Raw genomic sequence first — 15,027 nt, forward strand, 5'->3', positions numbered from 1 at the left:
TTTCTTCTTGAATGGTAGTAAGCTTGAAAAATAAAAGTCATCCTGACCACAATAATTGTTTTGGATTCTGTTTGAAATCTACAGAGTTTGTAACTTCACCTTGTAGTACTTGCCTAAATACTGAAACTCAAATTTTGCTTTTCATTATATAAAAATTTTAGGAATAATCTACCATGGATATATAAAACCTCTGGGACAAGTTACCACCAGATTGACTACAGATATATTAGTAAATCAAACAGTAGGTCTGTGGAGTTTGCTATTTAAAGGAAAAGATGGACAATCTAAGTATGTTTTAAATAGCTTAAGAAAAAAAAAGAAGCTTTTTCTTCAGAAAAGATGTTACAACTTAAAGGATGAGATTCTTGGACTTGGAGTCTTACAATAATATTCTACAGTTTAAGTTGTCTTCATATCAGAGATCCTTTGGTTAATTATACTTCTGATTCCAGCTTCAGATAGTGGTATTTTCCATTTTGTCTGATGCCAAATGGATCAGGGCTGTTTAATTTTCTTTTACTAATTTTGATTAATTTCATCTAATTTAGGGAACAATTGGTCTGCAAGATGGTGACCCATTGGTAAGATTTATCCACAATTTTTAAAAAAAACATTTAAAGACAACCTTATCCAAGCTATCTGGTGCTGACAAAGTGAATGTTTTTCCAGTGTCCCAATGCTTGTCCACCTGGCCGCCCAGGACATGCTGGCCTGATGGGAATGAAGGTAAGAGGGAAGTCTTCAAACATTCCTTACAGAGATACCATTTGAAAACACTAGGGAGAGTACATTCTGACTTTGAAGAAGTGCAGTTTGCTAATTTAAAAAACATTTTAACAGAGTGAAGGTATTCTGAATATTTAGTACATAATAGCCTCTTGTCAAAATCTCTTACTGATGCTCTAAATTTCAGAGTAAAATTTATATGTCTTGAATATCTTGAAAAGGTTAGAATATGTGAGAGATTTCTTCATTCACTTTCCTGAGCATTTGAAGTCTGGCTCCAGTCTCTACATATTCTCCCAAAACTTTGTCTTTTTTCTGCTTTTTTTTTGGTTCTCAACTTTATCAAACAAATTAAAAGAAACTCTCTTTGATTCTTATTCTATTAAGACATTTTATGTATTCTTTACTGGTTTCTGAAAAGACTGATGACTCAAGGAAATTGTTATGTGGTAATCTAATAAGAAACACCGAATCTGTTGAGAAATACAGTCTTGTTAGATCCAAGAAATGATCTTTTTGAGCATGGTGATACTTTATATATAGTATTAAATGTATAGATGAGGAAGTGTTGGTGAATGAAGATTTGCAGATGAAACAGAAGAACAGAGTCTGTATCTGTTTTGTATAACTCTGTATTTTTATCTGAATAATCTCTAATTTCTCATTTTTGTTTCTATGTTTATTTTAGGGACAGAAAGGCTCAAAAGGAGAATCTGGTGAACCAGGAAAACAAGGTTACAAGGTAAAAAGGAAAACATAAATATAAATATAAAAAAAAACTACTGCTGTTTTTAACATAACGGTAGTTTAGCCCATTCTTCAAAAAAGAACATGAGATTTCATTAGAACTACCAACAATTTTTATGTATGAATGTATGAGGAGATACTGCATATCATAATACTGCAGAGTAACTAAAGGCCCATCTCTATTCTTCATTCTCTGACTTCTGTATTTACTAGAATGCAGAAATCAGTGATGCTACATTGTTATTGCTTTTTTGTTTTGATCATTCAAACTTAATTATTATGGAACTTGAAATCTAGTTTATTAATAATAAAACTTTCAAGCATCTAAATGTACAAGAATTCTGTTGGCTTACTGTGTAAATTGCTCTGTGGCACAGCTGAGTCATAACAGGAATGACAAGGAAAAATATATTTGAGAGGTGAAGTGTAAGATCAGAGGGAAGGACAAATTATTACTGTAATAAAGTGGCCAAGTATGATTCAACTTGAAGACTGAAATGTGAACTTTCTAAAGATGTTTAACCTTATTTGATTTTGGAAAGTTTATATCAAAGTTGGGAAATTTTACATTGCCTTGGTGCATGGTTCAGTACTGGTTGAAAAGAAAAAAATTAGAAAAAATCCTTTCTTGAAACAGCAGTGGCAACAAAAAGCTAAACAAAAGAGCACCCAAGCCCACTCTGTTCTTAACTACACTGAAAAAAATATTAGTTTATTAGATCCTTTTTCCCCCTGGATCATTTCATGCAAATTGAATTAGCAGTAAATACTAGTTTGCTAGTGTGCACCACTATTGCATGAGAGAGGTTATCATGTTACCAAACTGGAGCTTAACCAGCTGGTGAGATGTTTTACCATTTCCGTTTTCAAAAAATTCTGAAACACAACGTGGTATTGTGAGGCAGAGCTACTGGCATATCCAGTCCTTTCACATTTATAAGTAAGCCTTCATTACACATTTTATCCAGAAGAACAAAAAAGTCTAACAGGATTAACACTGAAAGTGAAAGGAAAAAAAAAAAAAAAGAGCTCAAGAGTACAATATTATTTTACTTTATCCTGCAGTGTCTTTGAAATTACTTTTTTGGCTAATAGTAAAATGACAAGCTTCCTTCAAATAGGACAGAGTTTCAGAAAACACTAAGTAGTAGATGAACCTTCTGTGTTGAGAAGACAATATCCAGGGTATTGATAATCAACAGTGTATTCATTTTGCTTTCCCAGGGTGAAGAAGGGGATCAAGGACCCATTGGTGAAGTTGGAGCTCAAGGCCCTCCAGTAAAGTATTTCCTTTTTGAATAGTGCTATGCATTTAGTTTATTATGTTCTATCTATTCTTACTGTAAGAGAATGGATATCACAGATACTTCATGCAACTTTCTTTTTGTCCTGTCATACTGCTTATGAGTGACAGTAGAATTAGTTAAGTTCATCCAGCATTGTTGCATACTTATTTTAAAAAGTACACCACGTCATAAATTTTCTAATGTTTGAACTGTACAAATAGTATTTTCCCTTGTTTTCCTTTCCATAATTTCAGTGATGCTTACTTCAGCCTTGGAAAGGTAGTATTTATGTTTAACTGTGAAACTTGGACCTTGCTAAGACTTGGGGATGAAGTGTCTGCCATGGAAGAGCAGATATTTTCAACTTTCTGTCTTTTTCCATTTCAAGGAAGTAGCCTTTGGTCATACTTCAGGTTTTGGAGTAGCTTCCTTCTGTTCCTCCTCACTTGTTTGTTCTGACATATAATTCCTCAGCCTGTGTTCTCATGAGGAGCTTTTATTATGCTTCCCACAGTTCAACAGGCAATATGTAACAGACATCAAGGGATCATTTTAAATAAGAGAAATAGACATTAGACATAACACATTTAATTTGTATAGTTTACTTTCTAATGAATTCTTATACTTCCTTCTTAGGCATTAAATTATTTCTTTAATTCCACTGGTGTCCAGATATGACAGTATTCAGGAATTTACTTTGATGTACATGACATCCAAATCGTTGATTACAGAATTCTCTATAAGCACATGGCAACAGAACATTCTATATTAGGACCAGAGAATTACTCATTCTTCTTATACTTGCTGCCAAAAAAGCATCCCTGGGTACCTGACCCAGAGAAAGCAGCTGCCTAAGATGCTGCTTCTGCTTCCTGAAGGGCCTATGTGGTCACAAGTCACTTTGGAAAGGTTCTTATCACTGTGAAAAAAAACCCACAATGGGATCAGAAAACAATTTGGGACTGATTTGGCTTTCATTTCACTTCACTGTTTCACCAGCTGTTGACTTCACCAAACAAGCTTTAAAATTCTTTATTTATTTTTTAAAGTTCCTTCTTAAAATATGGGATTTGTAATCTACAGAAAATGATGTCATATAGATGCTGTATGGAAGAGTGTACGGCCACACTTTAGAGAGACAGGCTGAGAGGCTGTAGAGTTTATACATTTTTTTTTTTCCTGCATTTTCCTTGCACAAAAAAATATAATGTTATGCTATAGAGAAAGAATTAGGAATCTGTTCTCTGCAGCAGCACCTAAAATCTACCACATCTACATGATGCATGGATGGGAAGTCTTAGATAAGATATTCCAGTCTGGGAGAGATGGTTTTTTGTTTTTTTTTTTTGATAGAAAACTGTGGATACTGCAGTGTCCCTACCTCCATATCTGGTCTTGGAACAAGTTTTAGACACTTGGTCTCTCTCATGTTGGGCTGCAGTAACTGCTGTTGCAGTAACATGCTTTATCTCATGTTTCAGACTGAAAAAGCTCCAAATATTCTGTTCAGGACTCTATCTAGCTTTACTAAGAGCAAGTAAAATGACTCCCCATCTATTCTGTTCAAGGATTAGGTTTGCTTATGCTTCATTCAAGTGCCTGTAGTTTTCTTGTTAACTGTTTTAGTGCATTCTTCCTGTTGAAAGGCATGCATGTTACAGCTCATGGTTTGGTCACCTTGCAGAAGGAGAGGTCATGTAGTTTCTCTCTCTTGGGAAGAAGAATAAGTTGAAAACAACTTTCCCAACTGACTGTATTTTGATGGAAATTAATGATAATTATGATGCATTCTGCTGCACTAGAATGTCTCTGAAGTCCAGGCTCTCAGATGGAGGCACATAAATTGAGCACTTGTTCTTAAAAAAAAAAAAATCATGCCCAATTCTTTTCTACATTTAGATTTCTATAAAACCTTCTGGAGCTTTTGCCTATATCTGCCCTATATCCCACTTCAGACAACATCAGCCTTTTCTCAAATCAGGCCTTCATGTATTGCTCTTGTACAGACTGCACAGCTTTGTTTCAGCTTTGTGGTAATTTCAGTCCTTAAAGCATATTTGTGATTGTAGCATTCAGCTAAGTCTTTGTGAAATCTTAGATTACTTTATGAATTTAATATTCAAGTATACTCTTTCTTTTATGCTTAGTAGTAAAATATAATGTACGTGGAACTATAAGGATACTTCTGTCTGAAAACTGGAGTGGATATATAAAAAGATTTAATCATGATTTGAGTGTACTTTTCATTTTCAGGGCATCCTAGGTATCAGAGGTATAACTGGAATAACAGGACCTAAAGGTAACAAAGTGAGTATTAACCTTTCTTGTTATAAAATGAACTGGATACAAAAATACATCCATTAATGTTTTCAACCTTAATTAAATTTGTCTCTTTTATTTTTTTTTCCTGCATTTTCTTTCTTATGTCAGCTGTATTTCCATAGCTTCTGTAGGAAGAAAGGCAGCGTGATCTTTCTGATTAAGTGCACATACTTTTCCTGCTGTTCATTAAACTATTTTGATCTGTTAATCCAAAACTGTTGTTACATTTCTACTGTTATCATCTTGCTAAATCAATATGATAAAAATGCTGGGAAGGAAAAGTATATTGCAGTCATGCTGTATCTCTTCCTTCAGAAGTGAAGCCATGGAAACCTAATTCTGTGGCCTTTTATTTTCAGAAACAACAACAAATTTGTCCTGATTATGACTTCTCATGCATGATCCTTTCTAAAATCTCAGATATTTTCTGAACTATTACTATCTTTACTTTTCTGGGTTTCTTTTTGTCCTCTGAGTCTTTAAAGTTACTTGCTTACTTTTTTGAGCTGTCCTGCCTATTTGAAATATTTACTATGTTTGCCAAAGGAATTTATTATTTTCCGTAAACCCTCTGAAAACTTTTTTTGCTCTCAATTAAAAATTGTAGGGTAGCAATTATATTGTTTGCTTGAAACAGTAGAGATAATAATCTGTAGTGCACTTCAAAAGTTCTCCGATTTTGATTCTCTTCTATTATCTGATGATAGAAATAGTATTGTTAAGGACAACAGAGGCATTTTCTGAAGCTTTTAATCTCTCAGAGCTTCACTTTATTGTCTGATGTTATTGTCTTGTTTTGTAGGGAGCTCGTGGCCTTGATGGTGATCCTGGTCCCCAAGGTCTTCCTGGTGCACCTGTAAGTAAAATGTGTGCTAGCCAAATGCTTCCCAAGGTCTACCCAGTCAGGTATTAAGTCTGGCTGTAAATCAGATAAGCCTCTGATCATCCCAATTCAACTGATGAATAAATGACATAATGAATCACTGTTTTCAAAGAATTGCTATGCTGTTGTACACTTCAGCTTTTCAGTATTGTAACCTCTTTGTTTTGAGTGCTACTATGTGCTATATTTTTTAGGGTGGCTTGAAATTCTTCATTATTTTCTCATCTGGAAAATATTCATTTATTAGAATGTAACCTGTACTGGATTGTTTGGTGACTTCCCTCCAAACTAGCTAGAATTCATACTTGGATTAGTCAGTAGCTGAACGGGTTAGAGAAGTGAATACAGCACACTTTGCTTAAACACTTCTGGATTTCTAGAGAATGGCTTTAGCTGAGTTTTAAAACATGCCTGTCAGATTAGGTTTTAAAAAAACTGCAATTTTAATATAGATTGAGCTTAAGATGCTTAATTTAATTGAAAAAAAGCACCTATTTTTCTGTTTCTATAATTGGAAAGAATATTTGGGAGGTATTAGTTATCATTGTAATTACTGCTACTACTGTAATTGTTAATGTATGTCTATCAGTATTTTGAGCAGCTGATTCTTCAGGCTGCCCATATTAATTGACAATTAAAGAGAATCCTTTGTGTAATGCAGTACAAAATGTACATTCCCATAACATCAACCCAAGGTCTGGTTTGTCCCTTTCATAGATAACCATACAACCATATGCTCTTTTATGTGAGAAGAGCCAGCAGTGCTTTTTGCGAAGTAAGATAGCACAAATGTGGTGTATGTTTTTCTGCCACTCTATGTTTTTGATCCTGTGGGGATCATGGACTAGACTCAAAAATCAAGGAGTAAACTCTAAAGTTACATCCAACATCAGTGTGAGTTAATTTTTTTTTCCTATTTTTTAGTTGTTTTTTTTTTTAATAAATACATTACCTCCTATAAGAAAAACATGACACAATTAACTCCTTAGATCAAGTTCTTTTTGTAATATGCAAAGAAGGAAAGAAATATATGCAGTTCTTTAGAAGAGCTCAGTGCAGATTAAGTATCTAAGTTGTCTGCTCAGCAGTGGTTTAATTCTGATTGATAGATCTTGTAACTAATTCTCTGTGCATGTTTTGTGTACTGCACAGTGCAAATCCTCAGTGCTGCAAATACTGTAGGTTGTCTGAAAGTTCTAACTGTGCTTGTGTGAGAAAGGTTTGGGATCCTTCTGTGAAAATGCTGCAAAACAACTTGTCAGGTAGTGCCCTTGTCCCCATAGCTGCTGATGTTCCTGGTGGCTGTTATATGCACTATGCTATGTCAGTCTGCATGGTGATAGATGCAGAAGGCCAGTGTAGATTCACTTTGTCTTGAATAGTATTTACTTGTGCGTAAAAGATACTGCAAGTAAATCCTATTAAAGGGATGAGGGATCTCTGTGCAGATTCTAAAGCCCAGCTAAACTCTGAATTTGAGTAGCCACAGGACCAAGGAGACCACAGAAAGATTCTATTCACTAGAATGAATTAAACTGTTGGTTTAAGTTAACGAATCCAAGTAATTTTACACTGATTTATTGCTCAACTTTTTTTTAGGGGGATCAAGGACAGAGAGGTCCACTGGGAGAAGAGGGTCCAAAGGGAGAAAGAGTAAGCACAAATTTCAAATCATGTTGACTTGCAGATGTCGAGAGTGCCAATTGTACTTTATAAGTTGTATATAACTAAACATGCATATCTGAATAAATATAGGTTGATATTCTTTGAACCTATCATTTCAATGTATTTATTTTCATTTTCCAAAATTATCATTCTTAGGGTCCTCAAGGGACAAGAGGAATAAATGGTCTCCCTGGGCCTAAAGGAGAGTCTGTATGTATATTTCTTCATTTATGTTGTGTTACACTGATTTGTACAGCAAAGTAGTTGAGTGCAATCTCTCCAACAATATGATTGTTTCCTTTTTCAAGGGCTTGCCAGGAGTTGATGGCCGGGAAGGTATCCCTGGAATGCCCGGAGCAAAGGTAGGGTACAGCTGGTATGTAGGTTTATGTAGGTTTGATATTGCACTAATTTGTGTAGGTTTGATATTGCACTAGATTTGTTCAGTCACATGGCTTTTTATTGTGCCACTGCCTATGATTTTATGCACATATGGTTATTAAATAAAAGTTCTCAACCTCCAGTTTGAAACGTATTTCAGCTCTGTGTTCCAGAAGCAAAGTATTCCCTTAGCTTTGATTTGCATAAGTTACAAGCTAAAATGTTTTTCAGGGTGAACCAGGAAAACCCGGTGCTCCAGGTGATACAGGACCTCAGGGTTTGCCAGTAAGTGTCTAGTGTTTTTCTTTTGGAAGATTCTACTGAAACCACAGAAAAGCTGAGTTTGGTACTCCTGCTGGAGTAACTTGAGTGAAAATCTGATCAACTGATGAAGGAAGAGTAAATCTAGTGCAGGGCTAGATTCTGCTTTGTGTATCCAAAATTGCTCTGCACAAAAATTTTAATCTCCTTGTGTTGCTGTAGTGAAGAACTGTGTACAAAAGTTTGTGGCCGGTGTGCAGTTTTCCTATGTTTTCTTTTATCTGAGACCTTTTTGATATTTTTATGTGACTCACAATTAGAGCTGGTTGAGAATTAGAATTGCTCAGGTTGGAAAAGACCTTCAGGATTATAAAGTCCAACTGCAACCTAACCACACTACTCTAACTCTAAAAACCCTCTGCTGAATCATGTCCCTGAGCACCACATCCCAATGGTTTTTAAATACATCCAGGGATGGTGATCCAACTTCCTCCCTGGGGAGTCTATTCTAGTGCTTAACAACCCTTTCTGTAAAGAAGTTTTTCCTGATATCCAACCTAAACTTACCCTGGCACAATTTGAGGCCATTTCCCCTCGTCCTGTCACCAGTGAGAAGAGACTAACGCCACTCTCCCTGTAAGCACCTTTGAGGTATTGAAAGAGAGCAATAAGGTCTCCCTTTAGCCTCCTCTTCCCCAGACTAAACAGCCCCAGTTCCTTTAGTCACTCCTCATAGGGCATATTCTCCAGGTACTACACAAGTCTTGTTACCCTTCTTTGGACAACTCTTTTAGGGGCACACAACTTTCCAGAGTGAGCTGGAAGAGCTAACCTACTAGTCTAGCATCCCCCAGTGAATAATCACCTTATTTTTATTCTGCTGGGCCAGAATATCTAAAATGCATCACATGTTTTTTTCCAAAGAAATATTTTCCATTGTACATCCCTACAATGTGGTTGTAGGGAATTAGAAGTGTTTTTAGACTATTTTTGAAGATACTTCTCTTATGTTAACTGATTACGCTTGAAAACTGTGCCAGTTGTCAGAAGCCAGATAGAAACTTGATTGAAACATTATGCTATTTGAGTAATTGCTGTGAGGATATAATGAAAAGGATGTATTAAAACAGAATTGGAAGTAGATTTATAAAATGACATGAACTCTTCAGTTTGGAAGAAAATTTGGTGAAAGCATACGAGCTCTTTCTCAAGTGAGGAGGGCAAGAAATGCGTACAAGAAGTATCTGTTAGACTCTACACCTCTAGTATTAGGTCACCAGGGTGAAAAACTGTTTCTATTCTAAGCCAGAAAAAATCATGACTCTTCACTATTCCATGCTATTTTTGCCAATTTATGAAGTTCCCTTTGACTGTTACTCTCTGAACAGGAAAAATTCAACCTTTCCATCCTTGGATAATAGTGCTTTGATACAAAGTAAAAGGATTAGGAATACATCGTTGTGAGATACCAATTATTTAACTGTTTCCAATCCCCTTAACAACAAAAAACCACATGAAATGTTATTTCCTTTAGGGTTTACCAGGCTCTCCGGGTATGAAAGGGATTCCTGGCCCAAAGGTAAACCATATTGAGCATTTACTTTCTTATAAGGCTGTAATTGTGTTTATAAAGTTTTAAAGTACTCAGTTAATTTTTCATTGTGATAAGTGACAAACTTTTGGCTAGAAGAATCAAGTAGATTCTTTTGTCATCTGTAGTTTCATGTTTTTTGATTATTCTTTTCTTTTGTATGATGTTTGTGATGATTCCTGGTGCTAAACAGTAATAAAAAGACCAATTCCTTTTAAATCATGGAAGTCATTGCTAGAGGATATGTGTGACATGGGTAGCTCAGAACATTTTGAAATGAGGAATCTCTGAAGGATATTTATAGCTGCAATAAGTTGATTGAATCACAGATACTGTGAGTGTGTCTATAAAAAAAAATGGCAGCACCAATTCCAATTTTGCTTTAAAAAATCATATGATTGAGAGTATGGAATGTTTTAGATCAAAAAGTTTCAGTCAGTTTTTAGCAAATGAGAATGAAAACTAGATTAAGACCTAAATTTCAACTGAAATTACAAGGGGTTCTGTTATCCATTTGTGATTTGAGAGCAACTAGCAGCTCTATTTGGCAATTGTCAGTACAAATACAACAAAATAAGAAAAAAAATTGACTTCTGAAAAATTATACAGAAGGCATCACGTGAAAGTTAATCTAAAACCAAAATAAAGGTGAAAGTTAAAAATTAATAAATACTGGTGTTTTTTGTTTTGTTTTGTTTTGTTTTTGAGCTTATTCTTGTCTTTTGTCCAACAGGGTAATAGAGGTCCTCCTGGAGTGCCAGGTGTGATGGGAAATTCTGGCAAACCGGTAAGACCATTGAACTTATTCAGAAGATCTAGAAAAATGAAAATCTTGCATTATGTAAAGAACTGTTTTTCAAATTTGTTGCATCATTCCTATCCCCAAAACAGGGTGAGCAGGGACCAGAGGGAGAAGCAGGTCCAACAGGACCCCGGGGACCACCAGTAAGTATTGAATACATTTCTAGCTGAGTGTATTTAGTACTGCAGTGTCCCAAATTACTGTTGGTGCACCTAACCACCAGTTACAGATATTACTCAGTTCAAGTAATAATTTTTAATAAATACTATTTTTTTTTTTTAAACTTTGACCTATAGCAGGTGGATGGGCATTGTCCTGCAGAGAAATCCATAAACAGATGTCTCAGAACTATTTTTGGCTTTGATGATAAATCCAATTCTAAACCTTTGCTTACATTCTTCTGATCTTTCTTCAGCTAGAATGGATTTTTTCTTCAGAGTCTCTGATATGGTGCTAAGTTTTTGGCTTGAGAAAAACAATGCTGCTAACACACCAGTGTTTATAATTTCTGCTTAGCAGTGTTGTACAGATCCAAGGTCATTCTCAGTGAAGGGCCCAAGGAGTTTGGAGGGAACAGAATTAGGACAGCTGATTTAAACTTGCCAAAGGCATATTCTATACGATATGACATCGCATGGAAGGAGTTTTGAAGGGAATGGAAGTGTATAATGCTCTCTTCCACTGTTTGGAGGCAAGCTGGGCACTGGTTGGTTTTGATGAGCAATTGCTTGTGCACCACTTGTTACATACATTTTTAAGTATGAATATATAAATTATATAAATATATATATAAGTGTGTGTGTGTGTGTGTGTGTGTGTGTGTGTGTGCATGTAACTATATAACTGTTATACTAGTCTGTTTTTAAATAGGCTGAGCTAAAGCCTGAACAGAGGGAATGAGGGTGGTTTGTGACAGAGAACTAGAACTGAACTGCTGTTCTTTCACTGCGACTGTCAACTTCCACCACTAGCATTGAAAAGTTTGTATGCATTAGCTATCAGTAGATCACTTACTCTTTTATTTGACTGTTACAGCTATAAAAAGTCAAATGCTGAGACTATATGTTACAAGATAATGAACTTTGGACTAACGATTCAGAATGTGGCTACTGTTGCTATTACCAATTTTTAGTACAAATAACATGAACAGTGAGGCACAGCATGGAGGAAGGCTAGTTGCCTGTCAGAAATGCCAGAAAATGACTGGTAACTTCTTTGGCCCTTTGAGTTGACTGGCATGACTTATCTTCATACTGCTATTATCTCTAAATACCAACCCTCTCATATTCAAGAGCAGGCTACATGCTCTCAATTTGCATGCTGGAAATATTCTCATGCCTGTGTTCCCAGGACTGTTCCTGGGCATTGTCTAGGAAAGTGTGAAGGGGCTTGAGCCAAACAGTTTTATCATCGATGATGATGGGATGCTGCTTGGGCCTGTGCCTTGGCCTTTCTGGTTTGCATTATGAATGAAACAGATGTGAAGTATAGCGTTTATCTCTGCTTAGAAACACTTTTGTTTTACTGGCATGGATTAAAGTCACATGAGGCTGTTCTAACTTCCCTTTTCTGATAATCCTCCTGTGGAGGATGAAGTGATCAGGGATTCAAAGAAAATTTTGATATAGCAAAATTCAATCTGACTGCACTGACAAGACTCACAAAGTTCAGGGCTCTATGAGCTATTGCTTTTCAGGTTTCTTTCTTACCACTGATATTATAGGAATGCTTTCCTGGAATCTGCTGAGCTTCTGGTATTGTACTTAGGTGATTAACACTCTTGCAATTGTAGGAATATCCTCATACATGGTTTAGGGAATTACTATCTGGGATGTATTTGTAAGAGTATTTCATGTCTCAGGAGTATATTTTCTGAATTAACACTTTTGTGTCTTTAAACATGCAGTAACAGACAGTCTTGGTTTTCTTCTATTTTCTTCTATCTTTGCATTATTATGTGACAATTAATTCATGAGATCACATGGATTTTAGATTGAATCTTTGCACGATTCCTGCTGTGCCCACATCTACTTAGGAGAGGTATATCAAGGGGATTATAGAAGCATATGCTCTCCAGAGTGGAATACAGTATCTCGATCTACACATATCTCCAACTCATAAACATTTAATTTTGTTGTTTGTGTTTAAAAGTGTTGCATGTACTCAATTTTTTTTTTTTTTTAATTCTTCTTCAGTTAGTATTTTGTGTACTTGTAACAGGAATTATAACTGAATCAGGCCAAAGTAATTGCCCACTCTGATAATGCAAGGTAATCTGCTGAACTATGCTTTTAATCCTCTCAATGTGAACATGAATTTACAAAATCAGCAGTCCATACAAACAGGAGCTGACATGCAAGGTTAATTATTTGTAACCCTGTAGTCAGACAAAAACACCTAATGCAGATTAAATACAATGAAGTTTCTGTTTATATCTCTAGAGACCAGCAAGACATCTGGATAACTTACCATTACTTTCTCTGTCATTACAAAGTGCATTTGTTTCAGAAAATGTGAACATCTGAGCGAAGTCAGAAACTAAAACTTTTAGTCAATACAAAAAGAAGAAAGAAACTGCATTACTGATAATAATGCAAATTTGCATATAGAGCATTAAGTAGTATTCTACTCATCTGTAGTTCCTTTGAAGTTAAAAAGAGCCTTGAATCCCCCTTGCAAGTACAAGCGATGTATTGCTAGAATAGCTTTGTTTTTCTTTGGGCATAGAGGAAAGACATCTCTTCAATGCAGAAAACTGAAACAAAGGTTTTTTTGTTCAGGAAGAACAAAATGTTGGATTATTGAATCTCATTAAGGTCTGGTCCAAGTTGAGTTTGTATTTACTTTCAGTGCAGAGTAAAGATTATTTTCCTTCTGTAGTAAGTATATGTAGTAGGTGTATTTAAGTCTCTGCTTCAAGGACTCTGCCCTTACATTTCTAGGGAAAAAAAAATATCTGTCAGCTAAATAATTCTGCACCCCGACTTTTTTGAGTTTAGAAAACTGGAAATTTTGAAAAGAAGCTTAGAAAAGCTTTTATAATTACTCTCAGGAGACATTTTTTCTTGTGAATATTTTTGTAATTTTTCGGATTTTGAAATTTGCTCACAACTTCAAAGTTTGCCAATTTCTGACCAGTTTCATTCCCAAACACTTTCAAAGCCCGAGGATTTTATGGTTACTCTTCCAGTGCTTTTCCTGTCCTTTTCCTTCCTATTTCAAATTATTTTCTGTAATGCTCACCTCAGTTAATTTCTTTCTCCTTTACCCTCTGCTCTATTTCACTCTTGCTAGTAGAATACTCTGGCCGAAGTCAAGAGAGAATGGACTTCTTCCTCAGAGTTAGAAAACTCTTAATATTTTGCAGGTTATGGAGAAGAACTTCAGTTAATTTCTGTAGTGCTGCATGGTGGCAGCCATGTAGGGATCCTCTTGATGCTCTCATTTCACTTACCTCTGTTCTCTATTTCATTACTGAGGAATGACAGTGTGGCTGGTGGTTTCTGAATGGCCAGCACTCTGATGTGGAGATCTGTGGAGGCAAACTGGTTATGTAGGGTATAGGGAAATATGTCTATATTTATTTTATGTTAAAACTTTGCTTGGCTATTCAGCTGCTTGCAAAAGACAACTTTTTGAGAGAAAATTTAATTTCAACATGATGGAGCTTTAAACTTTCATCAGTGACTCAGTTTGTGGGGAAAATATAGTACTTATCTACTGTTTTCAAAATACTCTGGCCAAAGCCTTGCTATCTCAGTGTAGCTGTCATTATTAAGCAACTGTTGTAATACAATCAAAATGTTAAAATTTGGGCCTTTTGCAAGTCTGTAAACATTTGCAATTTCATAGAGAAGATAGTAAATCACAGAAAACAAGGTAGGTAGATGTAACAAAAAATAAGAAAACTCACATTAGGAAATCCTTAGCTGACTACTAACAACTTTCCTTAGAAGAAAAATGCTTTCAGAAGTACCATTTTAGTCAGTCTTTCCTTTTCCTAGGAAAAATTAAATTAGTAACTAAGGGGGAGGGGAGGGAGGGAAAGAGTTTTATATTGTTTCTTTAGTTTCATATTCATCAGTTCAGCAAAACAGAAAAAGAACTGGAGAAACATGGAAATTTTGCCTTTGTTTCTAAATCAAATTCCACTCAAACTGTTTGTCAGTTAGCTTTGTTTCATTCATGTTATAGTAGCCAATCCAAGTAATTACCAAATTCATTTCTGATTTCAATTTTTCTAAGCCAGTTATCCTGGCAGGTGGCCTGAAGGAAGCAAATCTCAAACATCAGTGTGTCATTCCTAATCAGTGGAATATAGCCATGCTTCCCGAGCTGCTTAAATACCTCTTTTCTTTTTTTT

The 15,027-nt window shown here is 35.5% G+C and overlaps 1 protein-coding gene across 1 annotated transcript in view; it reads left to right on the forward strand.

Annotated features, from left to right (window-relative positions):
• COL9A1 (collagen type IX alpha 1 chain) overlaps nucleotides 1–15,027 on the forward strand; it is a 66,695-nt gene that overhangs the window by 31,706 nt on the left and 19,962 nt on the right. Inside the window, 13 exon segments of the mRNA XM_010707760.3 lie at nucleotides 549–581; nucleotides 670–726; nucleotides 1,415–1,468; nucleotides 2,698–2,751; nucleotides 5,013–5,066; nucleotides 5,884–5,937; nucleotides 7,564–7,617; nucleotides 7,786–7,839; nucleotides 7,938–7,991; nucleotides 8,242–8,295; nucleotides 9,806–9,850; nucleotides 10,596–10,649; nucleotides 10,754–10,807. Of these exon segments, the coding sequence (XP_010706062.1) occupies nucleotides 549–581; nucleotides 670–726; nucleotides 1,415–1,468; nucleotides 2,698–2,751; nucleotides 5,013–5,066; nucleotides 5,884–5,937; nucleotides 7,564–7,617; nucleotides 7,786–7,839; nucleotides 7,938–7,991; nucleotides 8,242–8,295; nucleotides 9,806–9,850; nucleotides 10,596–10,649; nucleotides 10,754–10,807 (675 nt within the window).

Source organism: Meleagris gallopavo, chromosome 2 (assembly GCF_000146605.3).
Source record: "Meleagris gallopavo isolate NT-WF06-2002-E0010 breed Aviagen turkey brand Nicholas breeding stock chromosome 2, Turkey_5.1, whole genome shotgun sequence".
Lineage (NCBI taxonomy): Eukaryota > Metazoa > Chordata > Aves > Galliformes > Phasianidae > Meleagris > Meleagris gallopavo.